At 54.3% G+C, this 13,952-nt stretch overlaps 8 protein-coding genes across 8 annotated transcripts; 3 read left to right on the forward strand and 5 right to left on the reverse strand.

The window, feature by feature from the left end:
- Positions 1 to 69: 69 nt before the first annotated feature.
- Positions 70 to 1,416, reverse strand: BAUCODRAFT_58054 (uncharacterized protein; the record flags this gene model as incomplete). The annotated part of the gene is made up of 1 exon (XM_007681718.1): positions 70 to 1,416. A coding segment is annotated over one exon (1,347 nt), but the record flags the coding sequence as incomplete, so codon positions are not given.
- A 424-nt stretch (positions 1,417 to 1,840) lies between these two features.
- BAUCODRAFT_37671 (uncharacterized protein) lies at positions 1,841 to 2,902 on the forward strand. Its single transcript, XM_007681612.1, has 4 exons — positions 1,841 to 1,896; positions 1,968 to 2,060; positions 2,126 to 2,362; positions 2,488 to 2,902. The coding sequence occupies exons 1-4, from the start codon at positions 1,894 to 1,896 to the stop codon at positions 2,557 to 2,559; spliced, it is 405 nt and encodes a 134-aa protein (XP_007679802.1). The 5' UTR covers positions 1,841 to 1,893; the 3' UTR covers positions 2,560 to 2,902.
- Positions 2,903 to 3,189: 287 nt separating this feature from the next.
- BAUCODRAFT_125737 (uncharacterized protein) lies at positions 3,190 to 3,516 on the reverse strand (the record flags this gene model as incomplete). The annotated part of the gene is made up of 2 exons (XM_007681909.1): positions 3,190 to 3,375; positions 3,436 to 3,516. The coding sequence occupies 2 exons, from the start codon at positions 3,514 to 3,516 to the stop codon at positions 3,190 to 3,192; spliced, it is 267 nt and encodes an 88-aa protein (XP_007680099.1).
- A 213-nt stretch (positions 3,517 to 3,729) lies between these two features.
- On the forward strand, positions 3,730 to 8,307 carry BAUCODRAFT_261696 (uncharacterized protein). Its single transcript, XM_007681910.1, has one exon. It carries the CDS (start codon positions 3,828 to 3,830, stop codon positions 8,274 to 8,276), a length of 4,449 nt encoding a protein of 1,482 aa, XP_007680100.1. The 5' UTR covers positions 3,730 to 3,827; the 3' UTR covers positions 8,277 to 8,307.
- On the reverse strand, positions 8,307 to 9,934 carry BAUCODRAFT_261705 (uncharacterized protein). Its single transcript, XM_007681911.1, has one exon. The coding sequence runs from the start codon at positions 9,799 to 9,801 to the stop codon at positions 8,338 to 8,340; it is 1,464 nt and encodes a 487-aa protein (XP_007680101.1). The 5' UTR covers positions 9,802 to 9,934; the 3' UTR covers positions 8,307 to 8,337.
- An 856-nt stretch (positions 9,935 to 10,790) lies between these two features.
- On the forward strand, positions 10,791 to 11,593 carry BAUCODRAFT_77457 (uncharacterized protein; the record flags this gene model as incomplete). Its single annotated transcript, XM_007681781.1, has 2 exons — positions 10,791 to 11,009; positions 11,060 to 11,593. The coding sequence occupies 2 exons, from the start codon at positions 10,791 to 10,793 to the stop codon at positions 11,591 to 11,593; spliced, it is 753 nt and encodes a 250-aa protein (XP_007679971.1).
- Positions 11,594 to 11,810: 217 nt separating this feature from the next.
- On the reverse strand, positions 11,811 to 12,651 carry BAUCODRAFT_261783 (uncharacterized protein). Its single transcript, XM_007681912.1, has one exon. It carries the CDS (start codon positions 12,546 to 12,548, stop codon positions 12,027 to 12,029), a length of 522 nt encoding a protein of 173 aa, XP_007680102.1. The 5' UTR covers positions 12,549 to 12,651; the 3' UTR covers positions 11,811 to 12,026.
- Positions 12,652 to 12,749: 98 nt separating this feature from the next.
- Positions 12,750 to 13,921, reverse strand: BAUCODRAFT_261825 (uncharacterized protein). Its single transcript, XM_007681913.1, has one exon. It carries the CDS (start codon positions 13,785 to 13,787, stop codon positions 12,831 to 12,833), a length of 957 nt encoding a protein of 318 aa, XP_007680103.1. The 5' UTR covers positions 13,788 to 13,921; the 3' UTR covers positions 12,750 to 12,830.
- Positions 13,922 to 13,952: the final 31 nt, after the last annotated feature.

A 13,952-nucleotide genomic window follows, 5' to 3' on the forward strand; every position in this document is an offset into this window, starting at 1 on the left:
TCGAGTGGTGGTGGTCGTGGTAGAGCTCTTGGATGGAGTAGCATTGGTGCGGGAAGTGATGGTAGATGAGGGAGTAGCGTCGACTTTGACGAGCTCGGCATCGCGGATCCATTTGCGGCGGCGAGTGTAGCGTCCCCAGCCATCGGCTTTCTGCCCATTCTGCCACTTGTTGTCATAGTAAGTCCAGCCAACGTCGTCGGCAGAACCATTGTGTTCGCTGTCGGCACGTTTGGAGGGGCTATCGGTACCGCTAAAGGCTCGCTCGACGTGCCACTCACTGCCAGAAACCCAACGCCACGCTGCATTGTCACTCTCTGTGTCAGGCAGCCCAAAATGCTCCGGATCCGGGCATGTACTGAGGTGCTCGTCTGTCCAAGCTTGCCTCTCGTACGCAAATAAAGAAGCTGTCCAGCCTAGACCTAGCCAGCGTCGCTGATTTTCATAGACGGTGAATGTAAAGCGAACACCGGGTTTCCCACTCTCCACGGACAATGTGCTCGTGTTAGGTGCTTTGCTTCGTGGTGGTAGCGTTGGCACAGCCGCTTGTCGATGGTCCACGCCGTCAAATCGCAAGCCTGTCACCAGTGAGGCCAGTCTGCGTACCGACCGGCTCCGCCATAGGATTGTTCGTGTCACTCGCGCTGGTCGGCTGTGCCACGACAGTCCAATGGTGCCAAAGACTAGAACCACACGCCTAGTAGTGATAATATGCAGTGGTGGTAGGGTCAACAAGATCCAGAACGGCATTGTTGCCAATATGCGCAAGAACAACGATACGAGCGCTGGCCTTGTTGTCGCAGATGTAGCAGTCGACTGCGTGCTCAAGAACTCAGTGAGCCTTAGAAACGGATCTAGCAGGGCATCGCATCGGCCGGTGAATGTCTCCAGCGACTCCAGGAGATCGTCGAGACTCTTCCGCTGCTCTGAATCCGCTGGCTTCCGCTTGGGCTTGTCTCCGCTCCAGATAGTACTCGAGAGAGGGCTATAGCGTCGCGAATACATGCCCAATATCAATCCCGTGACCAGCACAAGCGGTCCAGCCCAGCGTACAACGTGGTCGCCATACATGGTGATGAACCAGAAAGCGGAGAGCAATAGAAAGCTTTCCCATGGATCGCCTGTTGTCCATGATAGCAAGCCGGCAACGAAGTTCAGTGGTAAGATGAAGGGATGACTATACGCTAGCGCCCGTGTCACCTGCGGAGGCGTTGCGACGAGGAGCGGACTTTTCTGATGGATGAGCACCGATGCGCGGTTGCGCTTCGTAGCGGCGGTCTGCTGATTCGGCGAGAAGGCAGCCACCGTGGCTTGAGGGGTTGCGGCAGAAGAAGCGGCGGAGTTGGCAGCGCCATCGTTCGTCTTGCTCGGTGGCGTACTGTTCGAGGTCATCGATGTCGTCCAAGGCGTATCTGCAGCATCACAGCGCCTCGTCAGCTTTGCCACTTTCCCTTCAGACCTCGGACCATAGTGCTGCCGCTGCATATCGTCGTGTAGGGCGGGTGACTTGTGCATACCAAACGCTGCCATATATCAACCAAGCCTCTTCCACAGCAGTGAAGCCGGGCATGTGACACGACCAGCCGTTGCTGCCTGTTTGCCCAAGTCGCTTGCTTCTGTCTTTACACACAAGCACACGAGATGATTGTCTCGCCGTCTGCATGTTTGTCGACGGACAGATTGATGTTGATTCTTGGACGCACGACTAGAGTCATGAGGATGGTGGGGTCGAAGCACGAGACGAAGGCATGTGAATGATCAGGGTCATAACCGCACGGGCCCTATTCGGCATCGGCATCTCGGGAGATCACCAACGCTTCCGCTTCCCGAAGTTGAGATGGAGATTTTGGAGGCGACGCCGCAGCATCGCTCATTTGTTTCAGTTCGTCGCACATAATGGTGAGTATACTGCCGCGAAAGGACTCCTTCCACGCGATACTGTCGGCAACAGCAGCTAACGAGGCGACCAGGCACATCGTATAATATCGCAAGTCGTCTTCACAGGCGCAAGGGTCTTCGGGCGAGCGTTCGCGGAGGCATACAAGCAGGCTGCGGCATCACAAGTGCGTCTGTTTGAACGTTTGACAATTCTGCGACATTTCAGATGGAGCACTAATGTTACTGCCAGAAATACGCCGCGGCGAATAACTCCCAGACATCGGCGAACACGCTCTCCTCTTCCGGACTGACTCTTGACGAGGCATGCCGAATACTCAACGTCTCTCCCCCTAAAGGCGGGCAACAGAATCTCGACAGAGTGCATGAACAGTTCAAGCGGTTATTCGACATGAACGACCCGAAGAAAGGAGGTAGCTTTTACCTGCAGAGCAAAGTGCTGAGGGCACGAGAACGAATAGAGCTGGAGGTACGTGAGGCTGCCGAGGCTGCAGAGAGGGAAGAAGAGCTACGGAGAGGGTGGAAGCCGAAGCTTTTTCGAGATTGAAGTGGCGTCGTGATGGTACGTGTGCTGACGAATCGTTTTGCACGCAGGCACAGCGGCTGAGATTCCAAGAGGCACAGCAGCAGCAGACACAGTCGCAGAACCAGGCGCCACCGAGCTGAAACCTGGAGTTGTCCTCAGGGTCTGGTTGAATGTATGAATATACTGGGATTTTGGCATAGCGTGGAGTTGGTTGCATCTGAGCGAGCATCTTCGGCGTTTGATTGTGGAGCGTAGAAGGCTGGGCTGCAGCATCCTCTCCCCGCTCCGGTCGCGCCATGCTGACTGTTCATGGCACGCTCGTTGAGCACAGAAGGATTCGGCCACTATTGCAGCAAGCTACGGAAGGTGCAAGCGGAGCTTGGCCCTATGCGCGTAACACTGTACACTAACAATGCTGCAAGTCTCGGACACTTTACAACATGGAGCCGTTCTAGGTACTGTCGAGATTGACTTAGCTTGGGCGACACGTAGCCTACGTATACCGAAGCGGCATTGGGAAGACCTGTCGATGCGATGCATTCTCGCATACATGGATGCATTTGCCATCTGTGAGTAATTACCTCTTGCTGTACAGTCGGAGCTACACGGTCTAGGACTGCGTCTACATGGCTTCCGCATGCCGCATGACTTTCCGAGGAGTCGTACATTGCATGCATCTACAGCGGCAACAGCCAGCTCAAGACGCAGAAGCTACAGCGCTTGCTGCGCGGCCTTCGCGGAGCCGTCGAAGCTCAAGTGGTCATGGCAACTCACTTCTTGCCAGCCTCCTCCGCAATCTTGTCGACCGTGACGTCCTTCTCTCCCTTCCCACTGCCCTGCCCAATTGCCGAGCTTCCTCCGCCTGAGGCGTTCAAGCCTTCAAGTGAGTCGCCCTTTTCGACTTCTGGAGGTGGTGCGGCTTTTGACGAACGGTCTACCCCGGATGAAGAGGGGGCCTAACGTGTTAGATTAGCAAGCAGTCAGATGAGCAATATCGAGGCGATGGAGGGACGAACATCGTTCTCTCCAGCACCGTGGACGAGGTCCTGGCCTTGCTCGACCGCGTTGTCTCCCGCTCCTGAACCGTCACGAGGCATTCTGATGGTACTTGACAGATGATAAACGTATCGGTATTGGCGAGGGTGAAGTTGTAGAGAAAACAATGAGGAACAATGTACAACTGGCACTTGATGTCGAGCACGCGAGCAGTATTGAAGATTACATCACCGTCCCTTCGGCGGATTCGGGCCGAAGCAATCCACTTCCGTCCCGACGCGTTCCTCATCGCGTCCTTAGGTCAAGATTGCCTTCCGACCACGTCGTATATAAAAACAGCCTTTGGGACAGGGTGTCTTTGACAGAGCCATAATAATTCGAGAGCGAGGCGGGGCAACTGACATGCACGAAAATGGCAGTTCCGTCGGTATGGCTAAGGCTCCCGCCTGCCGTACGGTTACATCTCTTCGCCCATGCCGCGGCAGCAGAGCGGCTGAGCTTGCTGCGTGCAACTGCACTCCAAGCAAGGACTAAGCATGCAATCCAATGTAGTGCATCTAAACCCTACCGACGTGCGTACGCCACCGTCGCTCATCAGGATGCCAAGGATATGCGGGAGGCGTACCATTTCAACGTTAAGCCGGGCCCGACCGCTGAACCAGCGCAGACCAAAGGCCAACACCAGGGGAAGCCTGCAGAGATATTTGAAGGTCAAGGATCGCTTGTGCTACCTCCACCGGGTGACTACATAGGCGCGCCAGCTGATCTATTCATACCTGAGCGGATGTCTTCAGGTGTCCATGCACTCTGTTCTCAAGCCAAACAGAAATGCAAGGCTACAGAGACCTTCTCTGCTGGTTATACCAGTAAGAAGATAATCTGGTATTCCTGCGATCTCAGTCTTACTGTAAGCAATGGCTATAGTGACAAGGTTACCGCGTCTGGATCCTCGAAGAAGGCAGCGAAACGCGCAGCCTGGGAGCAGATCCTCGCCCGTATGCACGCCAACGGTATCTTGAGGCAGTTGATGCAGCCCAGAGCGGCTAAGGCAAGGTCAGATCCTGTGGCATCATTTGTTGAGAAGCAACGCCTACCGCCCAACTTTCCTACCAAGGATCAATACCCTCATGCCAACAGTGCTCTTTTTGATCCGAGGTCGATTCAGAGTGAAATCCACAACCACTGCATAAGTGTAGGGCTTGCGTTACAGAGTGACTATGACTATAAAGCGAGTGGACAAAGCTGGAGCTGCACACTGAAGGTTGAAGTCCCGGATCTATGCTCAGAGACAACCTCCGCGAACGATACCTCGAAAGCAGGTGCCCGACATGCAGCATGGGTTGCTATGCTGACACGGATGCATGAGAAAGGCATTCTGCGCGAATTATGGCCCAATGCTCCTGGCCAGGAGCGTCTCGTGGATGAACAAGGCGCTGAATCCGAGGCAACGGTGCTAAGTAAGGAAGTGATGGCTGCAGAGAAGGATGCCAAAGTGGAAATATACAACTACGCTGCAGGCTTCGGTTTGGTGCCAGAGTTTGACATTAAGCAGGTACAAATCAGACCTTCTCGTTCAAGGCTCGGCCGGCTCGCTCGCAAAAGTCGCAGCGCAAAGCCTGGGGTGAGAGTGACCATCAAGCTGGCGGAGCAAGGTATAGAAGCTACTTGCATCGGTGACAACCTCCAAACCGCAGAGATTACAGCATCACTTCGCCTCAAGCAGCAAGCTGAGGCAAGACAACAGTCTCTGCCGTCAGATGCCTCCGTGCAAAGTTCACGTGTTCTGAATACTGAGTCTGCGAGGCTCTATTTCGACTTCTACAAGCAGGAGAATCCACGTACTTGGATCGAGATTGAGCATGAGCAAAGCTCGTTACTCGGAGTGACACGTCAAACTGCCCAGGTCACCATTAATGGAAGACAGATCGGCCAAACCGTGGCAATGAACTCGAAGAAGCAGGCGGAGGCTGTCGCGCTGCTCGTTGCCGCCGTAGTCTTGTGCAGAGAGAACCCTTCGATGTTGCAGGAGTTTGAACGGAGACTGCGAAGAGACAAGGGCAAAGTTCTCAGACAGCTGTCGGCCATTGACCTACCTGTCGACACAGAGTCTGCATACATCATGCGCACTGCCTTGGTTGAAGCTCGCAAGGCAGGCTTACCGGACGCGCGGGAGACTCTGTCTGCTGAAGAAGACGACAGTGTCACAGCTATAAACTATCCTCGCAAGCGGAGACAGCTTGATCGGAAACAAGTCGATTTCTTGAGCAAGCACCTAGTGAAGAAGCAGCAGGCTTTCGAGAAGAATTCAAGTCTGCAGAATCTTCACGCGGCAAAGGCCGCGCTACCCATGAATCAGTATCGGCAAGATGTCATTGGGATGGTATCGAATCATCCTCACAGCATTATCGTCGGCGCCACCGGTAGTGGGAAGACCACGCAAGTACCGCAGATCCTATTGGAACATGAGATCGCCTCCGGCCAGGGAGGATCATGCAATATCGTATGCACGCAGCCTCGCCGAATCGCTGCCACTTCAGTCGCGCAGCGTGTTGCGGTCGAACGTAATGAAGATCTGGGCCAATCGGTTGGTTACCACGTTAGGTTCGATCAACGCCTACCAGAATCCGGCGGAAGTATAATCTACTGCACGACGGGTATACTGCTCGAGCAACTCAAGCACGACCCCGATGGCACGTTGGATGCAATATCACATCTTGTGGTTGACGAAGTGCACGAGCGTGACATCAACATTGATTTCCTAATGATCATAATCAAGAAAGCCCTTGCAGCACGGCTTGCCGCTGGCAAGTCAACACCAAAGGTGGTGCTTATGTCTGCGACGCTCGATACCGAACTCTTCGCGAACTACTTCTCCACCGAGGGCAAACCGTGCCCTTCTCTGACCGTGCCCGGACGAACCTACCCCGTTCAAGAACAATACCTCGAGGACGTGATGCTGGATCTCCACAAGCACGTACCTGGGCTTGACGCACTCCTTGCCACGGACAAGGCAAGCGAGGAGTATCTTAAGTCGGAGCGGGCATTCAGTGCCGTGGATGTCGATACGCAGCCGCCGACTGACAGTGTTATCGACTGGAAACGGGCCGGGCAGCACCCCGTTGGCGCCGAGGAAGCCGGCAATGCTGCAGCCGAAAAAGAAGAGGCATTAGTACCTACTGCTCTGCTTGCCGCAGTCATCGCACGCATCTGTAAGACGACCAAAGACGGTGCAATATTAGCGTTCCTTCCCGGCATCGACGAGATTTTGAAGACACAGGCTTCTTTACTGGAGTCTATCTTCGCAGATCTTGACTTCGGCGACCCCTTGAAGTTCCGCATCTGCTTGCTGCATTCTATGGTCCCCAAGGATGAGCAGGCTGCCATCTTTGGACAACCACCACCAGGATGCCGCAAGATCATTCTATCGACAAACATCGCTGAAACCTCCATTACGGTCACTGATGTCAAGCATGTCGTGGATACCGGCAAGCTTCGAGAGCTCAGGTATGACCAACTCCGACGCATTACGAAACTCCAGTGCGTCTGGGAGAGCAAATCGAATGCGAAGCAGAGAGCCGGCCGGGCGGGCCGTGTGCAAGATGGCTACTACTGGGCACTGCATTCGAAGGAGCGACACAACTCTCTGAAGGCTGTGGGCTTGCCGGAGCTACTGCGCGTTGATCTGCAGGAGACCGTGTTGTCAATCAAGGCGCAAAGGTTCAAGGAGCCTGTGGAAGAATTGCTCGAGCAGGCAATCGAGCCCCCGCCCACCCAAGCCATAAGAGCTGCAAGAGACAATTTACAAGCCATTGAGGCCTTGACCGGGGACGAAAGGCTCACGATGCTTGGGCGTTTGCTCTCGAAGTTGCCGGTGCATCCTACCCTGGGCAAAATGATTGTGCTCGGCGTCATCTTTAGATGCCTGGACCCCATGCTCATTTTCGGCGCAGCAGCAAATGAGCGCTCGCTCTTCATCAATCCGATCGCAGCTGAGCCTCGAGCCGCAGCCAACCGAGTCCGGCGTGCTTATGCAGGCGAGCACTCAAGTGACCATTTAGCCATTCTTAGGGCTTTCAGGGAGATCCGCGCGATACAGCGTCAAGACGGCCAACCCTCAGCTTACCGCCGAGCGGTGGAGCGAAACATTCACATTGGAGCTTTCAAGACCATCGACCAGACTGCGCGGCAGATCTTAGAAGTCCTTGGAGAGACTGGACTGATACCCAGAATATTAGGGAGCCATCAGCGCGAGACGGTCTACGGATCAGCCGAACTGAACCGCAACTCAGACAATCCTATCTTAATACAAGCACTTCTTTTGGCAGGTCTGTACCCTAATCTCGGGGCCAAGGTATCCGAGAGAGGGTCCTCGTACAGAACGCCGAACGAGCACGGAGTGCTTATGCATCCCGCGTCTCTGAACGACGACATCGGGCGCAAGGAGAAGAAACATCGCTCCGGCACGCTCTTCGCCTTCAGCAGCCTCAGCCAGAGCAACGATGGCAAGTGCATCTTCATGCGGGACTCTACAATGGTCAGCCCACTCACTGCTGTCCTGTTCGGCGGAAGGCTGCAGATGAGCGACAGCATTCGGCTGTCAATGGATGACTGGCTGCCTTTCTTTGTGCAGGCTAGCGACCGGCAGTTTGCGACGAAGCTTCTGTTGGAGTTTAGAAAGGCATTGGATAGGGTGCTGAACAATGCGTTCAGGGATCTTTCGAATCTTGATTTGTCAGGGCATGGCACGTCGTTTGTGGACGACAACATCCGGGCAGCGTTTACGGATAAGGTGGTGCAACTGCTCGATCAGACAAGCGGAAGAGCGCATGCACAAGCGTTCAATCTCCTTCAGCCCCTGTAACCGAGGGGCCATTGGTAGCACGATCACGAAGTATTGTAGCGGGTCGCTAGGACCATACAACCTACCGTGCTGTCATCGCAGCAGTCGGCCGACCGGCCTGCTGTGGTTTAAGCTGGTCTACCATGTTGATTGCGCCTTCAACGTCGCCCTTGTTGTACAGGAACAATCCTTGCAAGGCGGCTGTGCTTACATTGTCGGTCAGGCCAGCGTTGATCGCCTTGCTCAAAAAGCGTCGCTTGCCTTCTCCGTGGGCATCCTGTTCAGCGTAGAAACGGTCCCACAGCCGTGCCATCTGGCCTTCGGTAGCATTGCCAAGCCTGACCGTCATATCTACACGACCAGGTCGGATCAACGCATCATCAAGGCGATCGATATGATTCGTCGTCATGAAGATGATGCGTTCCTCCGCACTCGCTACGCCATCAAGCGCGTTCAGCAAACCAGAGTAAGTCACATTCGCCCCAGTATATCCGTCTTCGTCGCGCTGTCTTCGGTTGCTGAAAGCTGCGTCTGCGTCTTCCAGGAGTACGATCGTTCGTGGTGGCACCTCTAATAGTAGCCTGTTTAGCAAATCATCTGTCAACCCTCGCTGGCTGAGCGATAGCATAGCGATGTTAAAGTCAAGGCTTCCTGCTAGCGCCTGTACGAAGGACGTCTTCCCAGTACCAGGCGGCCCATACAGGAGGTAGCCTCGTCGATATGGGATACCTCGATCAAGATACCATGTTCGTGTGTTAAGGAACTCGCGCACGTCACCGAGGATCTTCTCGGCTAGACCTTCTTCAAGAACAACTGAGTCGAAAGGTCTTCTTCGCCGAGGCTGACCTGACGGCTTCCAGCCTAAGTTCTGCATAGTAAACACAACAGTCTTGCCCTCTGTGCTTTGCTGAGCCATAAGGTGCGCTTCCCGGAAAAGCTCTTCGAAGACAAATCGGTAATGGTACAGCGTGGTCAAGGTGACCGTTTCAAACGGTTTGCCATCTGCGTCAAAGCTTTTGCCAACACGTTCGCGGTTGACGGCGATGAAGGCGTTCCTGTACCGGAGAATGTGCCTGCCTTGACCCGGAACCATGGAGAATGCTGTCTGTTCTGCTCCATTGGCAGATCTGAGCGTCGCAGTCCTGACTTGCAGATGATGTAAGCCAGGTGTGAAGCGGCGCACAAGGTACTCAATGGTCCCGACGTGCTTCCGCGACTGCGTTGGCTGGAGCTGGTCCTGGAAATGCGCAATCATCCAGTTAAGCACCCAATCGTAAGCTTTGTCGTGGCGGGTGACCTCTACGTCCACAAGCAAGCGTTGACGAAGAAGGCTGCCGACCTGAGCCAAGCCTCGCGATCCATAGCGTACAGCTGCTGCTAATCCAGCAAGGCCGAAGCCTGCCGTAAAGAAGGGGTTGTTCAATAGCTGTGTGACAAGGGTACCGTCGCCACCAGTGGCTGCAGCAAGCTGCTTGATCGCATCTTCCCTGCTACCGTGACCTGCTGGTGACGTTATTGGGGCTTGCGACGGTGCATTGTTGTCCATCAAACCCAACGGAGCGCGTGAACTGCAGGAGAACGCTCGGATTATAGGTGCAGTTTAGGAAGCGCCATATTGCGGCTTAAACAAGGCTTCACTAGTCACGGACCGGATTTAAGCACCTGCGTTAAATGACCGCGCTAACGCTGGCCTTGTCACTTTCCCAGACGTGCATCTAGAACTCGTTGTTGCTTGTGATCTATAACAACAACCCACCTCCTAACGGACGAGGTTGCTGTCAAGATCATGGCAGCCTCCGAGAAGGTGACGGTCGATAAGACCTACTTTGATGCTTTGCTTCGCAGGTGACAGCGTACTTCCGCTCCCTTGGCAATAGTTCGGGCGCTAACCGCTCGTTTAACCCAGAGCCGACTTTGTATGAAAGACATCGAATGGGAAGCTAAGTACGGTTACTGACAGATCATCGTATCTAGCACACTTCAGCGCAGACACGTAACAGTATAGATCCGGTGAATGTGACCATCTCCAGAGTCGAATATGACAGCCTTGTATGTCCAGGACGGGGATAATGAAGGCATGCATTTGAGCTAAATGAACCTCAGCTTCGTTGCTCTCGCGAGTATGAACTTCTCAAGAATGCTCTATTCCAAGGCGGAATCACTGGGGAGACCCTCGATCTTCTCACCTCTGGCGCAAACAATAACGTACAGCGCAAGGATTCGGTGAGCGCCATGAACGCTTGGACGAATGAATTTCCCGACCAGATGCTGCTACATGACCAACTGTCGTCGCAATATAACGCCAGCGGACAGTATCGTGACATGTCTTGGAGGCAGCCCGCATCTCTACCTCCCATCAACCTAGCTCTGGGCAGTAGACCGTTGCATAACGGAGATGGCCCCTCTTCCAATCTCAAGATCCCGCCATCTTCGCATCAAGTCAGCTTTGGTGCTGCAGGGTCTACTGTACCTGATGATGCTGCATTCTGCGACAATGACAGCATAGGCGACGACGGCATGAACTTTGCTGCTGATATGCCCAACCTCCAAGCACCGCAAGAGCGCCGCACTCTCTACTTCTCTGGCCTCTCCGATCGAACCACGTACAAAGATCTCCTGTCTGTCGTCAAAGGTGGCAAGGTTCTGAGCGTGAACCTCCGATCCGACCGAAGCGCTACCATAACGTTCTGGGATGGCGCCGCAGAGTTTCTGGCTTGGGCTAAACGCAATGACATTTACTTGCACTCCAAACGCGTAAGTATGCCTGCCATTGTCGAGTAGATGTAGGCTGACAGACACTTCAGGTCGAAGTCGAGTGGGCTGCTCGACAATACAGAATCAAAGGTCACATATCAAACAAGATCCTAGGCGGCTCTACACGAAACATCCTTATCCGCAACGCCGTCAGCAACGGCATCACAGAGGAACAGATCCGCGCGGAGATGGATCACATCCACAATCTTATCATCATCGGCGTTACCTTTAATAGTGGGGACGCCTATGTTTACACCAACTCGGTTCACAACGCTTTGTTCGCCAGAACCTGCATGATGAGCCGCACAGCCTACAAAGGCTGCAAAGTGGAGTTCTTCCGAGACGAGTGTGATGTGCCACTACCGGTGCCGGTGCTGAAAGGCAAGGCACCACTGCCGGGTCCGGTGAAAAAACAGCATACGATGACGAACCGCTTCGACTTGCTGAACATTGAAGGCGACGAGAACGGTAGCGACGAAGAGAACCGGGCTCCGGTCGCTGACGTGAGCGACGACGACGGCACGGTTGGCTTGATGACACGCAGAGGTGTCAGGCTCGACTTTCTCGACTCTGACAGCGTTTAATCATGAGCGACCCAGGATCTCGGCAAGCTCCTGCAACCATAACATCGCAACAGGTCTGCAGCATGGCAGCAAATCGGCACCCCCTGGACAAATCGATATATTGCACAAGGCTCGCAGCTGCATTGCGGGGATCGATGAAGGCATTTTTTACTTATTCTTCGGTTGTAACCACACAAGTGCAAATTCTCGTGTTACGTCGATTGTTTAGGCGGAGCATGTGGAGTGAATATGAGATACCCCAATAGCGAGCAAGGCGCTCGGAGTTCTAGCTTGTCTGCAATGGACATTTCCTGCATTGCATAAGGGACGAAAGGCATGCAACGCCTTCAGAAATTATATCGTACAGTCAAACAACGCATTCTCGCAAAACAGTAGCGTACCTCACGGGTCACTGTCTCTGCCACCACGACCTGCACATGAATCATTAGTTCAATTACATTGACTCGATTTGCGATATATGCATTAACTCACCTCCCCAGAAGCCCTTGGGTACCTTGTCTTTCTCGTAATCCTCTTCACTGACCTTCTCGTTCGCTTTCTCAGCCCGTTTGTCCATATCGCGATTGTGCTCTTGAACATCCTTTGACGCCTCATCCGACGGCGGTGGCGAATCGGCGAGGATCTTAGGCTGGGCTCCTTGCGTACCTTTTCTCTGTGATTGCTGCTCGGCACTACCGTCCGACTTCTGCGCGCCCTGCGGCTGCTGTCCACTGCTCCCTTGCTGGCCTTGTTGGCTGCCATTGTTGCTGCCACCGGTCGATGGCGCTGGTGGGCCTGGGTGCTCCAGGTGCTCCGACGGGTTCTTGCCGAGCTGAGCACCCTTCTCGGCTGTTGGGTCGCCCTCACCGGAGCCGTAGTCTTGGGAAGCGGCACGCCGGGAGATGTATCCTAAACGAGGGGTGGAGCGGCCAATTGGGCGGAGGAGAGAGGTGTTGGCTGAACGTAAGAACGACATGGCTGTGTGATGATGTGTGTGTGCAGGTGGTGTTGTTGTTATTGGTTATTGGTACTGGAGCCTTTTGGGTTTGTTTTCCGATGCTCCTTACGAGCTTACTTCGTTGGACCGTAACTGAGACTTGGGAGCTATGACCAATTACATCATCATAAGAAGCACAGGGCAGGCACGTCGCTCAATCAATGTTTACAAAGCATTGATGGACGCTTAATCATTTAGGCACTCCTTAGGTCAGATTCAGCTGCTCGTCGTCCGCTACTGTACGTTACGTGAAATGCATCATCAGCACCCTCCGTGACTTGCGATCTCTCTCGTGGCCCAATGCTGAAACTTGTGCCACCGACACCTTTCCTTCAAGGATCTCGCCCAGGGCACAACTTCTTTAAACGATCCGTCATGCTGCTCCCTAAAGATCTTCTGGAGGTAACACGTGCGATGGCATAGGGGCAAGCTCGCACAATCGACTTTACCACCACTCTCGCGCATCAGACGTGCTAGTTCAGCCTGCCAGCACCGCTCGTGGCAGACTGGCAAGTGGTCGATCTGCGCCGTATGCAGCGGACTCTGGAACTGAAGTCGAAGTGATGGCCCCCTTCGCTGCTTGAGGGAAGCATTTGCTTGACGAGCATTCGAACGCCAAGTTCTGTGATCTGACACTTCCGGGGGTAGTGTGTAGCAACAGTTCCAAGCGCAGAAGTGGTTGGGATAGACACGGTTCTCTTGCGATCGCCACTCTGCCACCTCTCGCATGTCGTAGTCGTCCTCGTTGGCGGCTGGCAGAAGCGCAACGATGGCACCATTCGGGATGGCGCCGCTGTTCGCGGAGGTTGCATAGCCGGCAGCGGCAGCAGCTCGTCTGGCGTCGTTGTGTTTGACATCGTTGCTCGTGCCCACCGCCGCGTTGGCACTACTAGTGCCATACGCGATGAATGATCTTACAGGTGGCGAGCTGGCGCCGTCATAGCCACGCTCGAGTCTGTTTTCAAAGACGTCCGCGGGTGGCATGTTCGGAAGGTGTGCGCCAAGGTATCGGTGTCGGGCGCCTAGGACGTTCAGTGTAATATTGGCGGTGACTTTGAAAGTCTGCGTAGGTCTTGCACGGTCGGATACGGTTGTATGTTCTGCTTGGAGTGAATGTGAGGATTGTTGAAGCGATGACGATGAGGAAGGACGGGTCGGTGCTAATGACCTGCTACAAGCCTGACTGTAGCAGCCGTCACTCGCTTTCGTGGTATCCATGTTCGCTTGAGCTATGTTCTGTTTGTGTCAAGTGGGTCGGAGGCAGGAGGGGACTGCTTCCAAAGGGGAAACGGCTTGATAGAGTACCTGCCCCTACGCATCGGTGGGCGCTGTAGCAGGCGCACATTGTTCGTATGACGATCATCCGTTCCGCTTGACTTCAGA

This window comes from Baudoinia panamericana (genome assembly GCF_000338955.1).
Source record: "Baudoinia panamericana UAMH 10762 unplaced genomic scaffold BAUCOscaffold_12, whole genome shotgun sequence".
Lineage (NCBI taxonomy): Eukaryota > Fungi > Ascomycota > Dothideomycetes > Mycosphaerellales > Teratosphaeriaceae > Baudoinia > Baudoinia panamericana.